This window comes from Python bivittatus, unplaced genomic scaffold, assembly GCF_059951505.1.
Source record: "Python bivittatus isolate LINGU-HERP-01145 unplaced genomic scaffold, Pbiv_v1 ctg000000_np1212, whole genome shotgun sequence".
NCBI lineage: Eukaryota > Metazoa > Chordata > Lepidosauria > Squamata > Pythonidae > Python > Python bivittatus.
This window is the reverse complement of record NW_028277028.1, coordinates 3,956,917-3,981,958: the sequence shown is the minus strand read 5'-3', so window position 1 is coordinate 3,981,958 and position 25,042 is coordinate 3,956,917. Positions and strand designations below refer to the sequence as shown.

The 25,042-nt window shown below is 39.6% G+C and overlaps 1 protein-coding gene across 3 annotated transcripts; it reads left to right on the top strand.

Moving 5' to 3' along the window:
• Positions 1-9,183: 9,183 nt before the first annotated feature.
• Positions 9,184-23,885, top strand: LOC103049204 (sulfotransferase 1B1-like). 3 transcript variants are annotated; one of them, XM_025175878.2, is made up of 9 exons: positions 9,184-9,340; positions 12,394-12,493; positions 14,883-15,029; positions 15,154-15,282; positions 17,237-17,334; positions 19,103-19,229; positions 20,711-20,805; positions 21,355-21,535; positions 21,732-23,885. In XM_025175878.2, exons 3-9 carry the CDS (start codon positions 14,885-14,887, stop codon positions 21,842-21,844), a joined length of 888 nt encoding a protein of 295 aa, XP_025031646.1. In that variant the 5' UTR covers positions 9,184-9,340; positions 12,394-12,493; positions 14,883-14,884; the 3' UTR covers positions 21,845-23,885. The 3 variants fall into 3 exon arrangements, with proteins under 3 accessions (XP_025031646.1, XP_007442605.1, XP_087991127.1); XM_007442543.4 differs by lacking the exon at positions 12,394-12,493; XM_088135001.1 differs by lacking the exons at positions 12,394-12,493; positions 14,883-15,029 and having other exon boundaries at positions 9,192-9,340.
• The last annotated feature ends 1,157 nt before the right edge of the window (positions 23,886-25,042 follow it).

The window sequence follows — 25,042 nt, the reverse complement described above, 5'->3', positions numbered from 1 at the left end:
TAACTTGGGTCGAGGCCCCTCCCAATGAACATGGAACCAGACTTCCACATAGGGTTCCTGTGTTAACATTTTATGTTCCACAATGTAGTTTTTTAGTTGGGTCACCCAGTAATTACTGGGGATTCCAAGAGTATCCCAATGGTAGGGGAATTCGGGGTCCACTAGTGGATATTTTGGCCATTCTTTAGTGCACAAAGTTATCATGGTCGGTTTTTCCAGACCCCTGGTGAATGGACACAACCAGGGTGTCTCCCATTGTTGCAACAATTGTCCTAATGGAGAATCTGTGGGGATTCCCCCTACTGTGTTTTTCCCATTGGCCCCTGGCCTCTTACTCTGTGCCTTACCCATCCTTCCTGACTACGTTTCCCACCTTACAGAAGGTCCCGGACTCTTCTGTCCCCTTGCGGCGTCCAACGCCTCGTAACCACGCTAATCTCCCCGAGATTATGGATAGGTTGTACTCACCAGACCTCCCAGAGGTCCCCTCGTCGGCCGACTTCCTCTTTACTTCTGTCTGACTGGCGATTGGAGTCCCGTCCCGGACCCGACTCCGGGGAAAACGGGAGACACCTCAACGGGGTGTTACGGCCGATTACTCACCGGTTCCCCACAGTCCAGTCCATGTCGAGGACTCCTGGCTGGCTCGCCAATTTTGTCAGAAAACGACAGACACGGGTTCGGTTGTCCAGTAGACAGAAGTTTTTATTGGGCACGTTTGCAAAGGTGGGTCCCTCCCGCAGCAATGGAGGAACCCCGAAACAAAGTCTGACAGGTTTTTTTATACCCCCTATCTGTCCTCCCCCTCCTACGAGGGCTTGGCTCACAATCTCACCTTTTTTACCGCCCCGGAGCGCCGCTAATTAACCGCAAAACCGCAGACATTCCACTTTCCGAATCCAATCAGCGCAATACACATTGCAATACCCACTTGACCCAACAGCCGCCCCCTGCCGTTTCTCTTCACTCTGGTGCGAACGTGCCTTTTGCCTGCAGTATTTCCTCCCTCCTGCCGTCCCTCTTCACTCTGGTGCGAGTGTGCCTTCTGCCCATCCTCCCTCCTGCCGTCCCCCCCAAGGCTGCCCCATGGTGCACAGCGCTCTCCCCTAGCAAGCATGGTTCGTTTGAGGCCCTCACTTCTCCCTGCCTTCTCACAGGTGGGAGTCATTTAGACTCTGCGGTGACCAAAATGAAGGAGCGTTTAATTTGAGCACTTTAAAAGTAGAGTGGTACAACTTGCATCTCAGCTTCAAATCAAATACAGTGGTACCTCGAGTTACGAATGCCTCTGCTTACGAATTTTTTGTGTTACGACCAGCTCTGGCCCCAAAAATTTACCTCGTGTTGCGAACCACCTTGAGTTACGAACCGGATCCGCGGCCATTTTCCGCCCCGACACGTGGTACGCGGCCATTTTTCTGCCCCTGACACGTGGTCCGCGGCCATTTTCTGCCCCTAACCCTAACCCTAACCCATTTTTCCGCCCCTGATATGTGGTCCACGGCCATTTTTCCGCCCCTGACACATGGTCCGTGGCCATTTTTCCGCCCCTGACTCTCCCTCCAAGCAATAGCTGCCTCCCTGTCCTCCACGCCAGAACGGATTAACGGTAATTACATTGAACCTTATGGGAAAATTTGCCTCGTGTTGCGACCAATTCGAGTTGCAACCAGAGTCACGGAACGGATTAAATTCGTAACTCGAGGTACCACTGTACTACATTTTTGCCAAACATTAAATACACTACATTCTACACTTTGCAGAAGCATGTGTGTGTGTGTTAATTTGTGTGTTACTTTAATAACCATATTCCTTCTATGTAATATTATCAGAATTCTATAGGATATTACTGCCTAAAGCAGAATTTCATCCCCCTAAATTGGGTGAGAGGCTAGTAAGTGTATCTTTATACAGCTGTCCTCTCCAAAAGAAATATGAATTTGAGAAGATTTCAGACTCAAGCACTTACTGTACTGAGGTAAAGCTAAATATTAATTACTCCAAGACCAAGAAGTTGTTCTGTTTAGGTTTCTAAGAGCTATACTTCAGGATTCTATATGCTCCTGAACATGCTTGCAAAATCTTACACGCAGCATCAAAAGACTTTGCCCCAGTTCAGTATTTCAGTACTCTTAGTATTTCTGAAAGGCAAGTATGGTCACATCCCCAAATCTGAATGGTTCTTGACCTTGTGAAGGAACTGTATGCGTGTTGTTCTGCTGCCCTTTGCATGGACCTGATAACCCCTCTTCTCAACAGTTGCCCAGGTACGATAGCCTAGTGCTCTGAGACTGCCATGACATTCTTTTCTGTTACCATTGTGACATGTCTTAACTTACTGTAAATGCCCTAGATTAAGCAACCATAAAATAGTTTGTTCATGGACCATGCTACACCTGGGGTTCTCTAATCACTTTATATTTTGGAGGAGGGAATCAAAATAAATTATGACTGACTGACTGAAATTAAGGACAGGTAAGAAAGCTTGATTAAAACTTATTGACAGATCAAGTTTCTTTATCAAGAGCTAATTAAATCATCTTCAGTGCTGCCAGTATTCTGTGGATGACACACTCTAAAACTATTTTGATTTCAGGAGAATTAATTATTTTATTTAATTCTGTTCGTCTGCATATGTTAAATTATAAATGGAAAAGAATCAGAGCTGGAAGGGATCATGAAGTCATATAGCACAACTCTCTCCACAATGCAGGGTCTTCCGTACAAGTTTGCCACTACAGGATGCCTAACAGATGGCTGTCCAGGATTGCTGTTTCTGCGCAACTGTCTCTGGGAGTCTGAACTAGAATGCAGGAATGGCTCATGAGAACAGAGCCATGCTGGTGAGGTCTTAAGAACCTTGATGTTCCAGATGTTGATGAAAAGACAAAATCACGTAACAGTCCCTAGAAAGAAGAAATCCATGCCAGGAAGCCAGCACTGAAACAATTCAGATACCACTGATGATCACTGCTAGTGTAAAATCTGAGCACTGTTAGAGCTTAATTTCTCCATACAGCTTCTTAGAGGAACTAGAGATTGCGAAGTGAAAGCTACTCTGTGCATGAAAGGGTATAGCTCCAATCCTGAAGGCATCATAGTATATATACATTTTTCTAGTAGGCTCACTAGAGTTAGGCATTCTTTATTTTATTTATTACTTTGGTTTTTCACCAATATTTCCAGGAGCTCATGAATATGTCCAAACTTTCTACAGTACTGTAATCCCAACAACCATACAAGGTAGACTAGGTTGTGACATAATTATTGGCCAAATAAAATTTGTATCCAGGCCAACCTAGTCTAAACCTACAGTCCTATCTATTACTTATCCTGGCTCTGTTTTTCAAATAGCAAGATCTTTGGCAAAAGAAAGAGGGACTTCTCACAGTATCATAATACACAGCAAAAACATGACAGTAAGTGTGACATAATAATTCTCTTTCCAATAATTTTATTAAGATTTTAAAAAGAACAGTAAAAGATAATACAAAGTAAAAGAAAAAAGAAAAGAAAAGAATACAAAAAAATCTCCCCCTTTTAAGAAAGCCACTTCCCACACTCATCCCGACAAATAATAAACAATTTCATAATTTCACCCCTCTCAATTGAGAAATATGAAACTCTTCATCCCGTGACTGAATAATTCACATACAGCTAATGTTTTATCTTGCTCAGTGAGCAACAGGGTTATATAAAAGGGTGTTAGGTAACAGGATTACACCATGGTGATAATCCTCGGGGCTTTGATTTTCCCAAGAACACGAGAAAGGTATGTGAGAAGCTCTACAGCTGTTTCTTCCCCTGCCCAGGAGAAATTCTGTTCAACCCCCTGCGGTTTTCAAACACTTCAGGCTTAACACTTTATCGTCCAAGCACTTCCTTTGCCTACCATGCTAACTGTTAAAATTGAAAGATCCATATATCCTGGTTCTTCATATATGATAGGAAGGAATTGTCCACTGTTGCTGTGAAGGAAGACTTCATGGTGGCCTGGAGCAGAGGCAAACACAAGTCAGCATTGTTACCAAACTACAAAATAATGCATTGGTAGCTTCTACATAATTTGCAATATTCCCCATATTTCACTGTTGCAGTTGAGGGTTAATAACACTTTTTCATAGCCAAGAGTTTCACGACTGTTCAGGAGGCTAATCTCCAAGGTCCTCTGCTATTACTAAGTAAACAATGATGTCATGGAAATTAGAATTCCCTGCCATTATCAAGGCACTTTAAGCCACCACAAAGTATTAGTCTGGTTGATTATACATGTACCAGAAACCCTGCAGCTGGGAGAGATTTCAACTTCATAAATACCTTTTACATCACTGTATTTTCTTTATTCCTAACGGACCTATTTATTGCAGATAATCTTTCTGTATAATAATGACAAAGGATTTCATAACTAGGATATATGTGCGATTTTGACAAAACTAGAAATCCATGCTGCGTTTTACTTGTCAAGGCCTATCTCATTCCAAAGCACATTTGTAGCTGGGATAATAGTTGTTGATATATTTTTTATTGGCTTTCTTCCACTGATGGCAAAAATAGGACCACAATCTATGGGTTGCAAAAACCTTGATGACCATTAAATTGTAGCAAAGTGATATAGAAAACAGTAACTCTTTGCTGCATCTAGTGGCCCTTAGATATGGTAGACTTCAGATCAGGCATGGTTATAAAACTCTGTTCTTACAGAAAGTCAACCATGCATTCAGGAACTAGTTAACAGTGGAACTTGAAAGACTTGATAGGGCTAGATAAATTGCTTTATTGCAGACAACATCCTTTCTTTCTCTTTCTACCCGCCTCCCACATCCCTTAGAATTGAGACACCCACATTCATTCTCAAAAGGATCTGTGGCAGGTTTCATTTAAATTCCTAATTTTGGGGACATAGAAAGCAAACCAATAAATAAGCAAACAATTGCTAGCATTCTGTGGAAAAAGGTATATGTGCAGATAGGACTGACTTTCTTTCTGCAGGATCCAAAAGGGAACTGCAGAATGTGATTCATTTTCTGGAAATAAAAGTGCTAGATGAGGTGACAAAAAGAATATTTCACTATACATCATTCCATAAAATGCAGAAGAATTCAGCTTCAAAGTAGGAAATGCCAACATTTGCTGAAATGCATCATAGCCTAACACACTTCATGAGAAAAGATTGTTTTAAACTACCACTTTCTCAAAAATGGTGACCTGAGATCAATTTCTTGTAAGGACAGTGGCTTAAATTCTGCTGAGTTATTTGTATCATTTTTTCAAGGTACTCTCAACAGCGGTAAGAGTTATCAGATTGAAAATAAATTATGAAAATGCTTATACCTCTTAAAGTCATCCCAATTTAAAAGAAGTACCAAATGATGATGATGATTAGCTCTACCTAATAGATGGCCTCAGTCTTATCTGTGCATTCAGGCTGAAACAGATAGGATCAGTGGAACCAATCTCTGTGCTAAAGAGATTTCAGCATTGGTATTTAACTGCAGAACAAGTCCTAGGCCTTAAGCTGACCCAGGATTCTGGTTTCCTCATTGTCAGTAACTGGAAAAAACACTTCACTGTAACTCTGAATAAGAAATCTGATAAGGCCGCTGCAGGTGGATTTCTATACAAGAGAATCCATCTTGTTCTTTTTGTTTTTGTTTTTGTTTTCAGGTGGAGAAGGGGGGGCAAACATTTTCTACTACAGCTAGGAACTTCTCTTTATAGATGAGTATGAGATATAAAGCAGGGAAAACTTTGGCTGGAGAAAACAGACACCTTGCTTCTCTGCCTGTCATCTGTCTACACAGAAAGAAAAAGAAAAACCTCCAGGTTACAATAACTTATTTAATTATTTAAACAAGTTATCTGGCTTCCCATCTTACAACATTAAAAATATAATTGAGTGGCTAATTATTTGTCACCAAAAAAGAAGACATACATTAAATGAAAGATAGAGAAGTAATCTTAGTTAAATGTCATTCAGTTTGGGCAGGCAAAAGTACTGCTGTAGACACTTTCTGGGAAATACTGGGCGGGTTATATCCGGCGGCTCCTGCGCTGCCAACCGCTGCACTGGAGCAGCCTATATCAAATGTCCGAGCGCCCTTTAGTGAAGCTAAGAGTCCTGTGAGTGCTGATCTGAAATCTCTGTAATTTGCGGGATTGAATTTGTGTCTCCCGGTGGTGTATTCAAATCTTCAGTGACGCAAACTGGTTGTCCAGTTGCCTGTCTTCAAGGGGTGCTGGAGATGAACTCATATTAGTACTGCTTTTGCAGCCTTCTGTATAGGGCACAGAGGCCAATTCAATTAGTGGGGCAGCTGTCTTGTGCACTGTGGTTAAAGTTGCAGGGTGGAAATCCAGAAGTAGAGTTCCATCATTTCTGGCATATATCTCCAGTTACGACATAGTTTTTTTCCAGGAAGCATGGTTTTTACCTTCTTGCCACATTGCAACAGTGGCTGATGACCTTTTCCCCACCCATGCTAAATGGACATCTCAGCAAATAATTACTAACTTTGTTAGAGGGGAACCAGCCAAGTCTCTTTATTCAGTAATAGTGGATGAAAGAGAAGAATAAGGGTATTTGGATGATGAACCACAAGGCTGGGAGCAGTGTTATCTGAGAGCTCAAACTGGAGGTGTAGTTGTGCCTTGTATTTTTCCACTGAGATTACCCTGATATCTTTGTTCAGGGTTTAAAAGAATGAATTTTCCCTTCTTACTTCCAGAATATACTACTGATTCTTTTGTTACTATCCATTTTGAACCATTCTGAAAGCCTTCTAAAATTGTGTCTACACTTCGTTCTGACTTCTACAACTGCTTTTAGGCACGGGCATTAGTGGATGCTTTTTAAGTTTGGGGCCTCAGTTCATTTTTGGCTTTTAGATCAAAGACTGATTCAGGAATCCCTTAGTCTCCAAGATCATACATTCTGATCTAGCACTAGGCCAGGATCTTGGGTGTACTTTGATGCTTTTCCCAGGACTAAAGTTATCCATTTTCTTTTCTTAAATTATTTTGTTGCTTTATGAGTAAAATGATCCATTTAATTTGTTCATTTGAAAAGAAGAGTTAACATCTTGAAAAGTGCTTGTTGAATAAAAATCCCGGTCCTATACATGGTATGAGGTAGGCTTCTTCTCCCACTTTTGGTGTTTCACACCAAATTTAATCCTAAATATGATGCCTACCAAGCTGGGTTTTGTAACCAATGACTGTGATGGTTTTATTACCATTTAGAGACTTGTTATGTCCTGAATTGCATGTGGTTCTACAGTAATTTAATAATAATTGATCCTCAATTTAATTAAGAACCTGCTGGGAGAACCTGCTGTGCTAGAACCTCTATTGGATATAACATCCAGTACCTATTTTATACAACAGTGTTCTTGTGTTCTTGGCCAGCTTGAGACTTTTTATGCATTTTAGATCCATAATCAAAATTATTATTTCCCCAATCTCCATTTTTCAGTATCTCTCTGTTATAATTATTAGAAATAGTATGCTTGTCCACATGTTAGAAAGTGGATCTACCTATCAAGCTGTTTTATTCTGTTGTAATGTATTTGCCAATGTGCATGTGTGTATTTAAATTGTTTTAAATAAAACAAACATGTATTCTCAAGAAAAGAATGACCCCGTGGTGCTGAGAAGGAATTTCAAGGACCCCACTCTCCCCTTTTATTGTTATTTGTCTTTAATCCAGACTTAGACCAAACAGCTGTCAAACAACAAATGTCTTGGAAAAAAACTGCCTTGGGTCAAGTAACATAATACAAAAGTATATAGTGTAACCAGACTTATTAACTGTGGTATTTAACGCACCAGCACAAAACTTGCTGTGCCCTCCATATTGGACAGTTGAGACTGGAATTGTCACTTCAACTTTCCCAGTGCTCTTGAGTGACTGATGTTGGGCACTCTTAGGCACTGTGAGAAATTAAAAATGGCAGGGACTGTGCTTGAAATTATTATTATTCATATGATCTATACTTGTGCTATTTAGAACTTCCCTAATTGATGAGGTTAGGTTTAAAAAATGATTCTGTATAAATGGCCTTAGTCAGAAATGATCAGATTCTCCCCCCATTTAGCAACTTCGGAGAACCTCAGGAAAATGCCGTCTCCAGATTTTCTGATGCAAATGGAAGACTCAGCACCACTCATCCCACTATTACTGAGCAAGTTTAGGCCATCTTATTTATAGATGTGGTGCAATTCTACCATCAGGTACAAATTGTAAAGTGAAACAGTTGAGGTCAGCGTTGCTGTTCTGGACATCTTGTTTCAGGAAGAAAACAGCAAAGCAACAAGCAATCAACAGGGTGATGAAGCAGCAGAGGAAGAGCTGGTAACCCTGCTAAATTGGTGAATAGTATGTTCTCTGACTGCTTTTTCTATGACCCTCCACCAAATCTGCCTCTCTGGCAGAAACCAAGTCATGTTTCCCACCATATTTGGGTGGATGCAGTTTTGATTTTGTGCTGAGGTACCACAGTGCTGAAGAGCAGGTGACAGATGGATCAAAGGACATCTCTGCATTCAACTGAGCTACATCTGGCTGCTGAGAACCACCAAAGAAGACACCCTACTCCTTTACTGTGTTCTCAAAGAACCTCACCAGAATACCTCATTTTATTGTGCTTCACTTTATTATGCTTCACAGATATTGCCTTTTTTTTTACAAATCGAAGTTTTGTGGCAACTCTGAGTCAAGCAAGTTTATTAGATGATGATTAGCATTTTTTAGCAATAAAGTATTTTTAATTAAGGTATGTACATTGGTTTTTTAGACATAATGCTGTTGTACACTTAACTGACTACAGTATAGTGTAAACATAACTTTTATATGCACTAAGAAACTAAAACATTCATGTGATTCACTTTATTGTGATATTCGCTTTATTGCAGTGGTCTGGAACCGAACCCACAATATCTCCAAGGTGTGCCTATATGTAAACTTGTCCGCTTCACCAACTGCTTCTAAAGGTCGGTGGGAAAGGAAGAAGGAATCTTTTGGAAATGACTGGGCAGAAAAGTAAAACAAGAATCAGCAACAGGAGGCTTCACGCTGTGACTGCTACTTCCTTTTTTGAACCCTTTCCTTTGACAAGAAAAAGCAAGTAATTCAGCTTCGCTCACTGGCTCTCCTCCCAGTTTGCCTTCCCAGCTCCACCCATTGAGCACACAGAGATTAGGCAATGGGGACCTTTGGTTTCCTTGGCTGTATTTCTGAGGGCTTCTTCCTCTGACTGGCTAAAACCATCCACAATTCCTTCCCAGTCTGTAGAACTGGAAAGGAAATCACACTGCATTGTCAGTTTTGGCCACAAAAGACAAGGTAAGGCTTTATTTCTAATTCGCAGTGTTAAGTAACACGGCTTGCAGAAACTTTGGGCTTGTTTTCTGCAATCCCTAGTCAAATTGTCAGGCTTCTTTCGTGATCTGAGACCAGGAAAATAATGAGACCCCTCCTCCCCTACCTCCCAAAGTTGAAAAAGCAAAGAGGAAAAATCAGCTGTCAGGATTTATAGCTTTAGTAGCAGAACTCTACGGTACAATTTAATGAGAGGCTGTTTGAATTATTTCTGCTGTGATTTCTTTAAAGTGATTTGTGGTGAATGGGGCAAAGGCCTTAATCCATTGCTCTGTGATGGAGGAGTGGGACTTGTGGCCAGCTTCGGGCAATGTACTAAAGCAAACTCCACCCAAAGTTACCATTTTATGGCTTGCCCGATGTGTGAGCCTGGCTATTGTGGTTTGTAAACTGTGCTTTTGGATTACCTTTGGAATCCAGTCAGCTGTGGGTTATTAACAAAATAGTGGTTTAGTGGATCCAGCCTCTGAAGCAATACTGAGGAGAGTCTTCTGACATGGGAGTGCAACCCCACTTCCTGATTTACTTAAATCACTTAAGATGAATTTACACATTGTGTTTTGAATTTTTAAATTATGGTTTATAGAACAAGTCATAATTGTGGGTTCACGCATCTGAGTGAAAAACCAACAAACGTGTAATCTAGGTTGTTACATGGAACAAAGGTTGCTGTGGTACATCTGTATGCTGAAATACATGTTACATGGAACAAAGCCTGGTACATCTGTATGCCGAAATACATGCTCAGCCTGAACTTATCTATATAAGAATAAAGTAGTAACCAACTTCAAAAAATCCTTCTCCGATAAGCAAAACAGTGGACTTATGTGAGGTATAATTTATTTTTATTTGTTAAACAAATATTTTTAGTTCCAAAGTTTTCTGCTTCAAAGATTTTGCATGAATCAGTTATTTTCAGGCTACAGTGCTGTTTTTGAAAAGATGGCCATCAGAGTATTATCAGAAAGGTGATGGTGAACTTAATTATGGTCTACTCAGTTAACTTGATTTTATAGTGATGATGCACCGAACTATAAACTAACAACCAGGTAAGTTTGCATATCACATAGGCTAAACTATGATTGACTGATTTGTGGTTCAAGGTATTGGGTGAACACAGCCAATATAAAGCCTTCCACTTGCAAAACTACCATTCCCATAGCATCTAATTTTTGTGTGTCTGTGTCTGCCTTTGAGTCAGTCTTGACTCCTGGTGACTGCCTGGACAAGTCCCCGCAGTTTTCTTGGCAAGGTTTTTCGGAAGTTGGCATTGCCTGCTTCCTAGGGCTGAAAGACAGTGACTGGCCCAAGGTCACCCAGCTGGCTTCATGCCTAAAGCAGGACTAAAATTCACAGTCTCCTGGATTCTAACCTAATGCCTTGACCACTACAGCAAAGTGGCTCTCTAGTATCTAAATAAAGATTCCGTCAACCAGAATATCAAGACAAGTTTTGATTATTGTAATGAGTATAGAGGATGGCCTTGAAGGACAGACAGAAGATCCACTGCCAAGGCAACAATCAGATAAATGAGGCTTGAGTCCAGACGAAGAAAGCGGTTTACGAAAACACCTGAGACAGCCCCCCCCCCAATTCACATTAAGATAAAAGAGGGAGGAGGGGAAGCACATTCAGACTTGCAAGATTCTGTTACTACAGCCATTCTAATAAAAGTATCTTCAGGTCTACATGGTATCTGTTTCTTGGTCTGGTCTTGCAGAGGAAAAAGGGAATGGCCTTGAAGGACAGGAGGAAGAGCTGCTACCAAGGCAACAGTCAGACAAATGGGACTTGACCCTGGGCCAAGAAACTGATTTGAGAAAATGCCTCAGACAAGCCCTTCCCTAGTTTGCACAAAGATAAAGTGAGGGAGGGGGTAAGCACATTCAGATGTGCAAGATAGTATTACTATAGCTGTTCCGATAAAAATAGTCCTGACGTACTGCATATACTTGTGTATAAGCCGAGGATTTTAGGTTCCAAAATACACCCCAAAAATTGGATTAGGCTTATCTGTGGATGGGCTTATCTGCAAGTATAAATGGTAATACTTTTTTTTTAATGTACCCATATATACTCATGGATAAGTCCATCTGCGGATAAGCTGACCCTCATAAGCCAATTATGAAAATTAAAATGTATGAAAATTTCGATGATTGGCTTATCTGTGGGTGGTGCATTTTTCATGGTATTTTGGTTAAAAATTTGAGGGTTGGCTTATCCACAGATGGGCTTATTCATGAGTATATATGGTATATGGCATTTCTTTCTTATTCTGGTCTACCTTGTAGGGCTGACATTTATAAAGAAGCTATAGTTTTTTTTATGCAGAGAGAATAGAAAATTGCAGTTTGATAAACCATGTCTTATTGGGAACACAGGGAACTGCGCCAATACCAGGTTGGAGCAGCCCTTACATGTGGAGGGTGTCTAAATTTGCCCTTGGGGTTTCTGGGAACTCAGTAAAGAGCAACTGAAGGAAAGAGCTTTTTTTCAAGAGACTCCTTCAAGCATCTGCTAAGATATGTTCCACAAGAGAGTGGAGAGCATTAGGAACAGCACCAAATAAGGTATTTCTACTAAAATAAATTTTAACAGTCCATATTCTAATGTAGTTTCAGATCCATTTGGCTTCATGTTATTGTTAAATTGGTGCTCCGATCTCTGTGTTCCATAGTTCAGGGATTTTTCTGATGTTGGGAGCCATCCCACCATTTTATACACAATAACTCAGCCAAATTTTCTTTTCTCTCTCTCTTCCACTCAAAGAAAAGAAAAATCATTTGAGATCTTACATAAAATCTCAGCAATTTGGTATCTTTTGAGGATTATATTGATGGCCTGGTATCTGTGGGCACTGCATTAGCAACAATTGCATTAGTTTATACTGGAATCAGTTCTAACCAAATCCCCAGTGATTTGAGTTCTTGATCATTTGCAGCCTTTCCCTATCTTTGACTGATCCCCAGCATGTTACCTTTTTTAATATTTGGATTTCCATCTGTTATCATCCCTAGACAATATGACCAATGGCTGTGCTGATGAAGGGATAAATGTTGATATAGAAAACATCTAAAAAAAACAAGTTTGGGAAGGATGCCCTCTGGGATCAACCTGGTACGCAAATGGTATTTCTCAGTCATTCCCGATAGCACTGTTCCTATCCTTGCAGCTATAAACTGAGAATCTACAGACCAGTCTATATCTAATCTATTTCAGTATTACATGGATTCATCTTCTTCAGCCTGTCATATTTCTACATTATTCTACAGTCATTTTATTGGAAGAAAATCACATTTATTTTCATATACAATCTTCCCTAATATAAACTTTTTGATGAGCATATTAGGATAGCATTTGACTTTTGTACAAAAATTGATCAAAGTATGGCCAATAAATAACAGGAAAAGTGGAATCTATCAACAGAGCACTGTGTCCAGTCTTTGCTTCATGATGGCTTATTCTGATGTTCTTTATCTTGGTGCTGAGGAGGGCAGAGATAATCCAGGCTGACTGTACTGCCTCTAAACATGTTGGGTCCAACACAAGATACAGACACTGATTGTTAACTCAGAACTCTAAGCCCTAGAAATTGCCCAGTCTCACCAAGTTTTCATGTGCCAGCCCTGAATAATTAAGCCTACGGTACATTTATGCTCATCATATGAGAAGCAGACAGACTCCAGTTGATGAGAATCCTAAAGAAAAAGTTGAATTGCATCAAATCTGGCAAGCAGCAACATTTGCTTCCTAATGTATATGTTGTTTTCTGTAGAAAACTGGTGTGAGGCCTGATGTAAATCAGGAGCATTGTAGTCAAAACTAGCAGCATAACTACATAATGTTTAGTTAGATCCCAAACTTGTGGCTGTTATATACTGCATATTAATATGGATTCCCATCTTCCAGAAAGCAACTAAAATACAGGTACTCTTTGTTTAATGACACTCATTGGGAAAGGAAACCCCCTCGTTAAGCAACGCAGTCATAAGTCGAAAAACCATGTGACCGTGTCACTTAGCAACAGCAGTTGTGGAAGTCCTAGTTGCCATTGTTAAGTGAGGATTGCATGGACCATTAAGTGAGGACCTCACATAACCACGACTTCTGACTTCCTGCCAGCTTCCCCACTGACTTTACTTGTGGAAGCTGCAGGGAAGGTTGCAGATCGTGATCATGTAACCATGGTGACAATGTGATAGCCGTAAGTACAAGGTCCATTGTAATTACCACTCGTTCAGCACCATGGTAAGTCTGAATGGTCACTGAACGAGTGATCGTTAAATGAGGATCACCTGTAACTTTCAATCTTAGCCAATAGTTTCTTTATATCTTGTTCTTTTTTCCTACTTCTATTTTTTTTCTTATTGCACTTTTAGCTTTTCTGTTCTTTCTTTCTTTTTAATTTTCTCTGTTCTTAGTTTGTAGTAGTTCTTATTATAGTTCTTAAAACTTTTAATAAAGATTATATAAAACAAATTAAAAAAATCTTAGCCACTTGTGACTTTTTTCACTACTACTTGTATGTTTGCTTTTGATTTCCTCCTGAGCTCTTCCTGTGTCTGTGCTCCTATTTCATGGTATCTGCAGTTCCAGCTTATCACCGGTACATAAATCTTGGTCACATGATTTAACAGAGTACAAAGTTGTGGAAAGAGCAACCTCTCTTGAAAGAATCGTATAACATGGCAACAGGTTGTCTCCCCCATTTAAAGAGGGGAAGATATAGATACAACCCTGACAGTTAATACAGGAGTAGGTAATCTTTCTGTCTTGGTGGATTATTCAAATGTTAAAAGCATGTCATAGGTGGTCCCACAAAATGACTTCTGGTGAGGATTGGTTCCATGAGGGCAACCACCAGGCACAAAACATTCATTTTCAGAAGACAAAATTATGAATGCACCCCAAGTGTAATCTATATTATCCCAGCCATCATTTTTATTTTCTAAGAATGCCAGTGGGCCCATGGGCATTCTTGTAAACAAAGATGATACTATCTAGTTTTTCATTCAATTATTTTTAAATTGAAAGAATATTTAAATAAAAAAGTCAAATGGGGTGTTGCAAGAGAAGTATCTTTGAACACATAGACAACATCTCTTTTAGAATTTTAAAGAAATATTTCCATCATAATATAGTACAAGATGGACTTCTAATTATACAACTAATCTCATAAGTATGAGTGTATTTAACAATATTTTACTATAGGTGATTTTTTTTTTATTAAGTGTGGAAGGGAATAGAACACTGGCTTTTAAAAGCCCTAAAATGTGAAATGTTGGTAAGAAGACAGCTTATAATATCTAATCAGAAAGCTAAAAGATAAAATAAGTTTAACAAATGTGTACAGAAGCAGAAATCAAGCAAAGGAGCAGACACTAATCAACTGCATCTGCCAAAATCAGGCTTCCCAACTTATTTTGCCAAACGTTTGATAAGGAATGGATATTCTTGCATATGCCCTTTTTATTTTATCTGACTACATGGCTTGACATTTCTCCAGGGATGACTACCCAGGATTACCTTCGTCAGGACTGCCGGATGGTCCATGGTGTTCCCATGGTCTATGCGTTCTCTTTTGACTGGGATAGAATTGATAATTTCCAGAGCAGGCCAGATGATATTGTGATATCTACATATCCCAAATCTGGTGAGTTTTCAGTTCAGGAAAGGGCAACTTGATAGTTTGTCATCTTTTCATGATGTCCTAACTATATGAAGGTTTTTTTTTCTACTGCAAATTCTGGCAGACCTAATGGGCTGTTTGTTTCCAGGTACAACATGGATAAGTGAAATTGTGGATATGATTCTGAATGATGGTGATCCTGACAAATGCAAAAGAGATGCTATTTTCAATAAAGTGCCTATGTTAGAATTTGTTGTCCCAGGGAAGATGCCAGCAGGTAAGCTTCGGTACTACTTATTAATGTGTATTTAGAGAGACAGGATAGAAAAGAGCCAGAGGTACACCTGGCAAGTCAAGTTCTGTCCTCCCTTATTTAATCTCTAGGAGTGAATCAAAGCATTTCTGTTGTGAGGAGTGGAAATATGTAGGTAAAGTATTTTTGGAGGAAGGTCTATCTTTGTCCATTTACTGCCTGAAGCAGGAGAAAAAAACATGGGAAAATTAGCCAAAGATCTGCGCATGTTGTGTTAATATAAGCAAGGGAAGCCGAAGTTTGCATGGCATGGCATGGCATGGAATGAGTGTGACAACGGTGAATGGCAATCCAAATAGATGTTCTGCTTCCGGTCTTACCTCTTTGTTCCTTTAGTGTGCTTTCAGGATAGCCCATAGAAAGAAGCTTTACCATCAGACCCTGCTCCTACAAGGCTTACTTGATGCTTTTTTGGAATTAATCTGTAATAGTAGCTGCACTGATCCAGGATATGAATACAAGGATATTTCCTTAGTTAATGTTATAGATCCCCTTTTTTCTCCTGAGCTGTGAGTAATAGCACATAGGAAAAATCACTACCAGGTGTTATTTTCTTAAATTTGATGTAAAAAATATATCACTACAAAAAGGAAACATTATAGTACACAAAGCAAAATATACTATTTCTGAAAGCCATTTTTCAAAGGAAGTTTCTGAGTCCACCAGATGGATAGTGGAAGTAAAAAGAAATAAAAAGAGATCAAATATCCTCCAGACAAATCTCTACGTTCAGCAGCATACAAAGGGGGATCAAGGGAGGACAAAGGATAAATGCATTGTAAGCTTGTACATGCATCGTGATGTCACACAGAGATATGAAAGGGGCAGAACTTCACTTCGATGGCGTGATGTTGCTTTTGTTATGTTAACAAAACCATTGGATCGGGTAGACATCTGTTTAACATTCTCATATTTTTTAACGTTTGAGGCCACATCCAAATTCCTCATTGTCCATAACCATTCCTAAGGCAGATTGCCAGTGGGCTGCTGTTTCCAGTTTAGGCATACTTTGTGCAACAGCAGAGAACTGCAAACATGATAACATAGAACAGGCCTGCACACTTAGAGGGGAAAGGGCCACATAGATAAATTTAAAATCCTTGCAGGCTACAAAGGAATACCTGGCACACTGATCAGCTGAAGCTGGTAGCACCAGTGAGGCCTGAAGGCAATGGAGGCATTTGGCAGTGCGCCTTTTGGGGTGGTGGTAACAGTGAATTTACTGACTTTTTTCAAAAATGCTGGGGGGCCTGCACAAGGCTGCATGGCAGGCTACATGTTGTATAGGCCCAATGTAGAGACTCATTTTCTTTGACATAGAAGAATGAGTGTCCTGCAAACCTGATTACTTCAACTCACTGTATCTTCAATTGCTCACAAGACTTCTCCCCAGAACTCGTTAATCTGGGGGGAGGTTAGCCACATATACCATAATAATATGCCAAGTTTCCCACAAATTCTCCAACAATTGGGAAAAAGGCAGGCAACACTGAGTGCAATGTATTAGGGATGTCTATGCATCAATTTGAGGGTTTTTAAAGCTGCGTGGAAACTGATTTTAAATCTTGCTTATATCAGAGGCTATGCAAGAGTAAACATGAAACTGATGTACAGAGACTGCTGCTCAGGTGGATTGTAGAGTTCAGTTCTTAGTTTTGTAAAAATTCAATAATCATTCACCTTTGGATGATCTCTTTTAGTCATACTATATTTTTCAATGTTTATCAGTGGTCTTATAGCCTCCCTTTTAACCACTAAATACAACTAAATGGTGCCAGGAGTCCATACTGACTTGAAGGCACCCCCCCACCAAAATCTGTAGTCAGTTTAAAGGACGCCTCCTGTGTTGCCAATTATTTTCTACATTGACAGTGTCTATATGATACGCCTTACCATCTCTCACTGTTTTGCTTGCAAGGCACAGAACAGTTAGCTCAGATGCCCTCTCCTCGCATGGTGAAGACCCACCTTCCAGTAAACCTACTTCCCAAGTCTTTCTGGGACAATGGCTGCAAGGTAATACATTTGTCAGTATGTTACATTGTCAAAGGGTGGGGATGGCAGAGGGCTTCTATTCCAAAACACCCCAAGCCCTCTAGAAATAGGTTTCCCTCAAATACTGTCATCAGAGATGCAATTTACTTACATCTTTTTATGGGACAAGGTGGTATCTCTCCAAGGACTAGATGTTGCCTGGGGGATGTCAGCTGTCAATCCTTAAACCAGCATATCTGGCTTATTTGACACTAGAACTATGTGTTGGTACTCTTGTCTTCATGTCATTTTGTCCTTTTGGTAAAGAAGTAGTCTTGCTATTTCTTTGGTGATACTGGTATCAAAAAAATTAACTTTGGGGGGGGGGTACTGCCAGGTAGAACAGAAATGTTTTTTTTTTAATTATTGGTTCAGAGTTCCTTACAGAGGCTGCTTAGAAAACCTATCTATAAAGATTAAAAAGATGAAATCAGTGGTATTTCTCATGAATAGAACCGGAGAAAGGGCAACACTTGCTTAAAGCCATGGAAACAATTGATTAGGTACTAATAGCCTTGATCAGGATTCAAACCCTTTACCTGCCAAATCCAGATTATGTGTGTGTGCAGTCCTCAATTACAGATAAGGAGAAGTGGTTTTACAATCTGGAATTCGCTCTTATACCTTCCTCAGAAAAGTGTTGGGAGAAGAAAAAAGTAAAGTGTCTTACAGATACAGTGGTACCTCGGTTCACGAACTTAATTCATTCCACGACTCTGGTCGCGACCCAAATTGGTCGCGACCCGAATCAAATTTCCCCATAAGGTTCAATGTAAATACGGTTAATCCGTTCTGACCCCTCCAAATTTGGTCGCGACCCGATTTTTGGTCGCGTCCCGAATCAAATTTCCCCATAAGGTTCAATGTAATTATGGTTAATCCGTTCTGAACCATATGTTTTTTTTTTTTAAACCGCAAAAATATGAAACAAAATACAGTACGAAGAGAGAGAACGCTAACCTTGCTCGACGTGACTTCTGGCATGGAGGACAGGAAGGCGGGTGGGGAGGCGGTTATTGCTTGGAGGGAGAGTCCCCCTCCTTACAGGAAGCCGCGACCACGTGTCATGGGAGGGAAAATGGCCACGGATCCTGTTCGTCACCCGATCCGGCGTTCGTGAACGGAGGCAAAATTTTGCGACGGAGCTGTTCGTGACCCGAATTGGTCGTGAACAGAAGCGTTCGTGAACCGAGGTACCACTGTATAATTATGATTAATAAATAAATATCCCTCTAGTAAAACTAAATGGCTGACTAGGATCTTAAGTCATGAAGAGAAGGTTTGGAGATGATGTATGTTTCCCTCTGAGAAATGACAATATAAAAAGAACACTCTGAAGTCCCCTGTTTATTACTTCCTGGATGAAACACTTGATATTATAAAAGAACATATACACGGCTGCTTTCCGAGTCAGTTCTGCATCTGAACACATTCTAAATGCAGAGATATAGAGACAAGATCACTAAGTCTTTTGATTTGCAGCCCCATGTTAGTAAGTATTTACTAGTTGTACTACAAATCATAAGGAATCTGGTAACACCTTTTCAGATTAGCTATTTTATTTTAATAAAGGTTTAGTGAGGCCCTGGGCATCCACATGGAATTCTGTGAGGTTGTCTGGTTGAACACCACTGCTTTACAAGACTGTCATAATCACGGGTGGTTTTTCACTGCTCTAGACTCATCAGTGGTGAAAACCTACCAGTACAGCTTATACATACTGTATGTTTTTTCCTTTGCTCCGATGAAGATGATCTATATGGCTCGCAATGCAAAGGACGTTGCTGTCTCCTTTTATCACTTTGACTTGATGAATAAGCTACATCCAGATCCTGGCTCCTGGGGTGACTACTTGGAGAAATTCATGTCAGGAAGAAGTAAGTTTTCAGGAAACAAAGTAATGAGACTGAGCTTGCTGCTCACTAACAGAACACTAACCAAAGTCAGATTATAGATAGAACTTTCTTTTTTAGTAAACAAAGAAAATTTCTCCTTTTCAAGTGGGAACATTGAACATCTGAGTGATGCTTGTATATCTGGTTAATAGTGACTGAAAATTCACAAGAATAGTAAAGGAGATTAAAGTATTCTCAATATGTTCAAATCCATTATATCCTTTGTCTCCACAGCTGAGTTCTGGAAAAAAACAACATTAAGCATTAATTAATTTCAGGCAAATCTGGCTGTGCTAATATCTCTCCTACTTCCATACACTGGAGTGAATAAAAGCTTCCCCGCCTATTCAGATTGCAAGGGTTTGTGTGTCTGCAGGAGTGGGATGAGGGTGTTAAAGAAAACCTATTCTTTTTACGCTGCATCTTACCTTCAGCTCTGTGCTTAATTTAACAAGTAGTTCAGCCTTAAGAACCCTCAGTCCCAAACAGCTTTTCACTTTCAGCAGCTGCCTATTTTAATAAGATGGCAAATGAACATAGAAATATACGTTGCCTGAAGTTAAGGGCAACCTTCGTTGTGGAAAAAACAAGCATGATAATTGGACCAATATTTAAGTTGTCATTATGCATTTCTCCTTTCAAACTATGCAGTTGGGAGAAAGTTGTGTTGTGTTATTGTTGTTGTTTACAGGGGTGGGGGTTGTGCCTTCAAGTCAGTCATGACTCCTGGGGTCAATTTTTGGGAGTGGTTTGCCATTGCCTTCCTAGGGTTGAGAGAGAATGACTGGCCAGCTGACTTTGTACCCAAGGCAAGACTAGAATTCACAGTCTCCTGGTTTCCAGCCTGATTATTTTAACTGCTATACCAAACTGCCAGATTACAGTAATTAGGTTCAGCCTATTATTATCCATGTAGATAAAGCTAAACCAAAATGTTCATACCCCAGCATATAGTGAACTTGAGTATAGTTTGGCTTTATTTCCACAATCAGTTTGACTCTTGGTAGGTAGAGTTTTCATTAAGTTTTGATATAGCTACAGACTGTTAGTCAGCCATATATTGATAAAAAGCCTAACTTTGCCAAATTAATAGCATCTTTATCCCAAAAGCTGACTGGTCTAAATTCAGAGCATGCATAGAGGTGGCTGGCAACAATACTGCTAGAAGTCAGTACAAGCTGTTAATTGCAGGCTGAAACAGCTGTGAGATTACTAATAACATTTACAATTTAGAGATGTTTTAAGCGTTCTTTATGCATATTCTGTCATATAGGTCAGATTATTCTTGCCAGGTTCGGGATGGAATTGAGGCTGAGAAGCATGTGATGAGATGAGATGAGATGAGATGAGATGAGATGAGATGAGATGAGATGAGATGAGATGAGGTTTAAAACACTGACTTCCTAGCTCATACTTTAGGTCCTTCAGCTTGTAACTGCTTGTCTCTTTCTTTCAATATGCAGTGATCTTTGGCTCCTGGTACAATCATGTGAAAAGCTGGTGGAATAAGAGGAATGATCACCCCATGTTATACTTGTTTTATGAGGACATGAAAGAGGTAATAGAATAAGAATCCCTCCAGGTATTTTATTAATGATGGATTTATTTTATTTATTTAATCAATTTTTTAAGGCAGCCTACTTGCTGGGCAGCTTACAGAGAGTTAAAACTCTTTGAATACTCATTAAAAAAGCAACCATGCTGGGAAGAATCAGATTATTAGACCATTGTTAGTGCTTACCAGAAGGACAGATAAAACTAACTTGGAGCTTGCTAGAAGAGCCAGTTCCTGTTCCTTCCTGAAGCCCAGCAGGGTCAGGGCCATATGGACCTCAGAGGGGTTATTAGGACAGAAACGGCACAGAAGAAACTTTTTTTTTACAGATAATAGCTTGACTTTTATGTGTAAGATTTTAAGAATCTATTTCTTGAGTCAGATATTGGGTCCCTTTAGCTCAACAAAACATATAGGATTGTTTATTTTATTTTATCCTCCAAGAGGTTTCATGTGGGCGGCAAAACTTTGTGACAGGAAACGCCTTTGTCGCATGGAATGAATATGAGGACCTCATCAACATGGATGTGATTTTAATATGGTTTTCCACAGGATCCAAAGCGTGAGATTAAGAAAATCATACATTTCTTGGGAAGGAACCTTGACGAATCAGTTGTGGATAAGATTGTCTATCACACATCTTTTGATATGATGAAGAACAATCCTGCGACAAACTACAGGATGGCTCCAACTGCTGTAATGGATCACAGCATCTCCCCATTCATGCGCAAGGGTAAGGGGCTGTATGACCTCTTGGATCATTATTCCTTAATCTCTGAATAGGGACATAAACTGATTTTTAGAGATTGTTATTCCTTTATCATTCATTTTCAGCTGATTAATGTTCGATCAGAGGCAATATCTCAGTATATATGCTTCAGTCTCTATATTTTCCATGTAAGTTTGATTCATATTATTTTGCATTTTAGGAATTGCTGGAGACTGGAAGAATCACTTTACTGTGGCTCAGAATGAGGCATTTGATGAGGACTATAAGAAGAAAATGGCAGATACAACATTGCAATTCCGAACTGAGATCTGAGGCTCCCTTTAGCTGTCACAGGGCTGCTGCTTTTCCGCAGTTCCATATAGGATATGTTTTGGGCTCTTGCAAGTCCATCATTTTAAAAGAGGAAGCAGATTCTGACTTGGCAGGTTGCAGAAAATATGTACATGGATTTGGCAAATGCTTCCAGGCTAAAGGGCAAGAGTTTGTTGTGACTTTACTTGGCTTTGTTTGTTTTTGTAACTCAGGTCATAGTCCTCTTTTAATATACCTCCATAGCACTACATTATCCTTTTTGCTGTTTTTAAAAGCAGCTTGGAAAGAACAATTTGGGTAGACAATTTCAGGAAGTCAAAGGATTCATTAGCCCCTTCTGTTATATTTTCAAATTGCAGTGTTAGTCTCATAGGCTGCTATTAATTGAAAAAAGTATTAGGAAAAAAACTACAGCTAAGCATGACTTGTAGATGAAACATTAATAATTTTCAAATACGATCACATAATTTCATCCAAAATTAGGTACCAACAATTATAATGTATAAAAGACATACCTTCAGCAACTTTGAGGAAAAATAGTCATACTTAGATAATAATTTTCTTTGTTTTTTAACTTTCAGGTTATGGTATTTGATCTTATCATTCCCCTCAAATATAAATATATTATGATTTTTAATTACAATAGTAAAAACTAATAGAAACTAAACTTAGAGAAAGAGGAAGATTCTGCCCAGCCCACCTCACAGGGTTGTTGTTGTAGGGAAAATTGGAGGCAGAAGTATTAAGTACAGGTAATCCTTGTTTAGTGACTGAAACTGGTTCCAGTGAAATGGTTGCTAAGCAAATCTCATGACTGAGAGAGAGAGACGCTGCTAAGATCACTGTTTGCTGCTGTCTCATTCAGATAAAGTTCTCTCATACAGTGTTCTGTGTCTGACCCATTCTCCCCACCTTTTTTTGCCCCTTCTCAGGGCGGAGAGATTGCTTAAACAAGCTATCTCTTCCTGAGCTGCTTTTCTTGCAGTACAGCTTGTCCCTAAAAAGTGCTAAGGGTAAGTGAACAAGCTCAGCTCTTAATTAGTTGATTAGATTCACTGCTGCCTGAAACTGACTAGACCTTAATCAGTTTCACCCTGAAGGCTTTGGTTGTCCTAAATGGCGCATTGGTCAGAAAATAAATTTTTATTACCGTTTATTACAGTCATATTTGTGAATGGTTGCTTTTCGAGCAAGTTGCTAAATGAGGACTACGTATATGTTTTCCACTCTGAGCTATCTAGATAGATAGATGAAAAAGAGCAGGATAAAAATATAACAGCAACAACAACAGAGAAAAGGATTTCAATCAGAATCTGTTTTATAATCCATAAAGTGTAAATGTATGTGATTCTGATGGGAGAGTTAAATCATATTTGTTTCTATTTGTTCCTTTATGATGATTTAAATTTAATGTCAAACGAGCCTTCAGCATAGCATTATCATGTGTTATAAGAACTATTAAAATGTGAATGATGACACATTCAAACGTATGTTAGTACAATACCAATGTCTAAACTGAGAAGGCCACTGCACAGGCAAATGTATAAACACGGGTTTCCATTTAGCCTGAAAGTGCAAGCAGTTAGCAACTGCTTTGATTGCCATAAACAGAATAATTTTTCTCCCACCCACCACCATAAATTTTCTCCCTGAATGAACTGTTGGGTAGAAAAAAAACCACTTTCCAACTCATAGGGTAGGTTAGGAGAGTGGCTGGGCTGCAGGAAGGATAGAAGAATTACACCTCTTTTCTCAATACACTGCAGTTTTATCAAAGTCAGTAGGGGTCACACCTATAATTACATACATGACATTAAAACAGCATGACTGCAAGCAACTTGATTAGCAATGCTTTTTTAAAACTTTGATCCACAGACAGGCAGCAGACAGCTCTGGAAGGCATCTTCAGCCTTCAGGAAAAAAAGTTTTTTTTTTTTAACTTGTTTCTTTTAGTACTTTAAGATTTTGAACTGTCTTGAGTGCATTGGCAAAGAGGAAAAATCATAATGTATGAAATAAATGCTGTGACTGCCCCCCTCAACTCTTACTATTCTGGCTTATCATGACTGTGTGTGTGTGTGGTCCTGGGAGAAATAACTGAGTAACGTCAGAAGTGTACACCAATAGCATACATTTCCAGCAAGATCAGCCATGGTCACCCAAGGCAGCCCTGCTAAAGCAAGCACTGATACAAAAAGATGTTGGAGGTGGATGATCACTTTAGTGACAATAGCAAATGCATTATTTCATGCTGTGTGGGAGAAGGCAATGCTAAGTTGCTCCTGCATTTACCAGGAAAATTGCACGATAGACAGTATACAGCCAGTGATGGATAATGGGTTTCCCAGGTTGGATGGCACTCAACGTACTGCTGAGGATCTTTCAGAATACTAATGGTGTTTATGACATGACTAGATTAAAACCTTTAGGACATCTAGTTGCTGATGTCAGGCAGGAAAAGGAAATCTGAAGCTTGAAAGACAATTACAGTGGGAACATGGAACATAAGCACAAACCTGGGAAAGGTCAACAGAGTGGAAAATGAAATAAATGGACATTGGCATCTTTGGTATCAACCAATTGAAATGGACTGAACTAACTGCACAGTTAGGAGATCATATTGTTACTATTCAGGACATGAAAAACAAGGAATGGTGTTGCTTTTATAGTTAGGAAGGGTATAGCAAGAACACTATTTGGCTACAATACAATCCATAACCAAATAATACCAATTAGACAACCCATTAATATTACAATTATCCAAGTTTATGCTCCTATCACTGATAGAGAAAAGGAGATTGAAAAATGTTATGGTCAAGTTCAACCTGAAATTAACAGAATATGCAAGCAAAACCCTGCTTGTGGTTGGAGTTAGAACACCAAAGTTGGAAATATTAAGAAGGAAAATATGGTTGGACTCTATGGTCTAGAAAAACCAAACTGAAGCAGGAGAACGACTTATCAGTTTCTGCCAATCCACTGGTTTCTTCATTGCTAGCAGATGCCTACATACATGGACATCACCAGATGAAGTCCACGGAAATAAAATTGACTGTATTAATTAGTACAAGGAGGTGGAAGAGCTCATTTATAACAGCAAAGAAGTTGCCAAGGGCTGACGGAGGAACAGATCACAAACTGCTTACATGCGAGTACCAAGTCAAACTAAGCACAAAAGCAAAGTTAACCAGTTTCCAC

Coding starts and splice junctions, on each gene's coding strand:
- LOC103049204 (XM_007442543.4), top strand. CDS start 14,885: ATGACTACCCAGGATTACCTTCGTCAGGACTGCCGGATGGTCCATGGT. Junction 15,030..15,153: donor ATCTACATATCCCAAATCTG/GTGAGTTTTCAG, acceptor GTTTGTTTCCAG/GTACAACATGGATAAGTGAA. Junction 19,230..20,710: donor GAAATTCATGTCAGGAAGAA/GTAAGTTTTCAG, acceptor TTCAATATGCAG/TGATCTTTGGCTCCTGGTAC.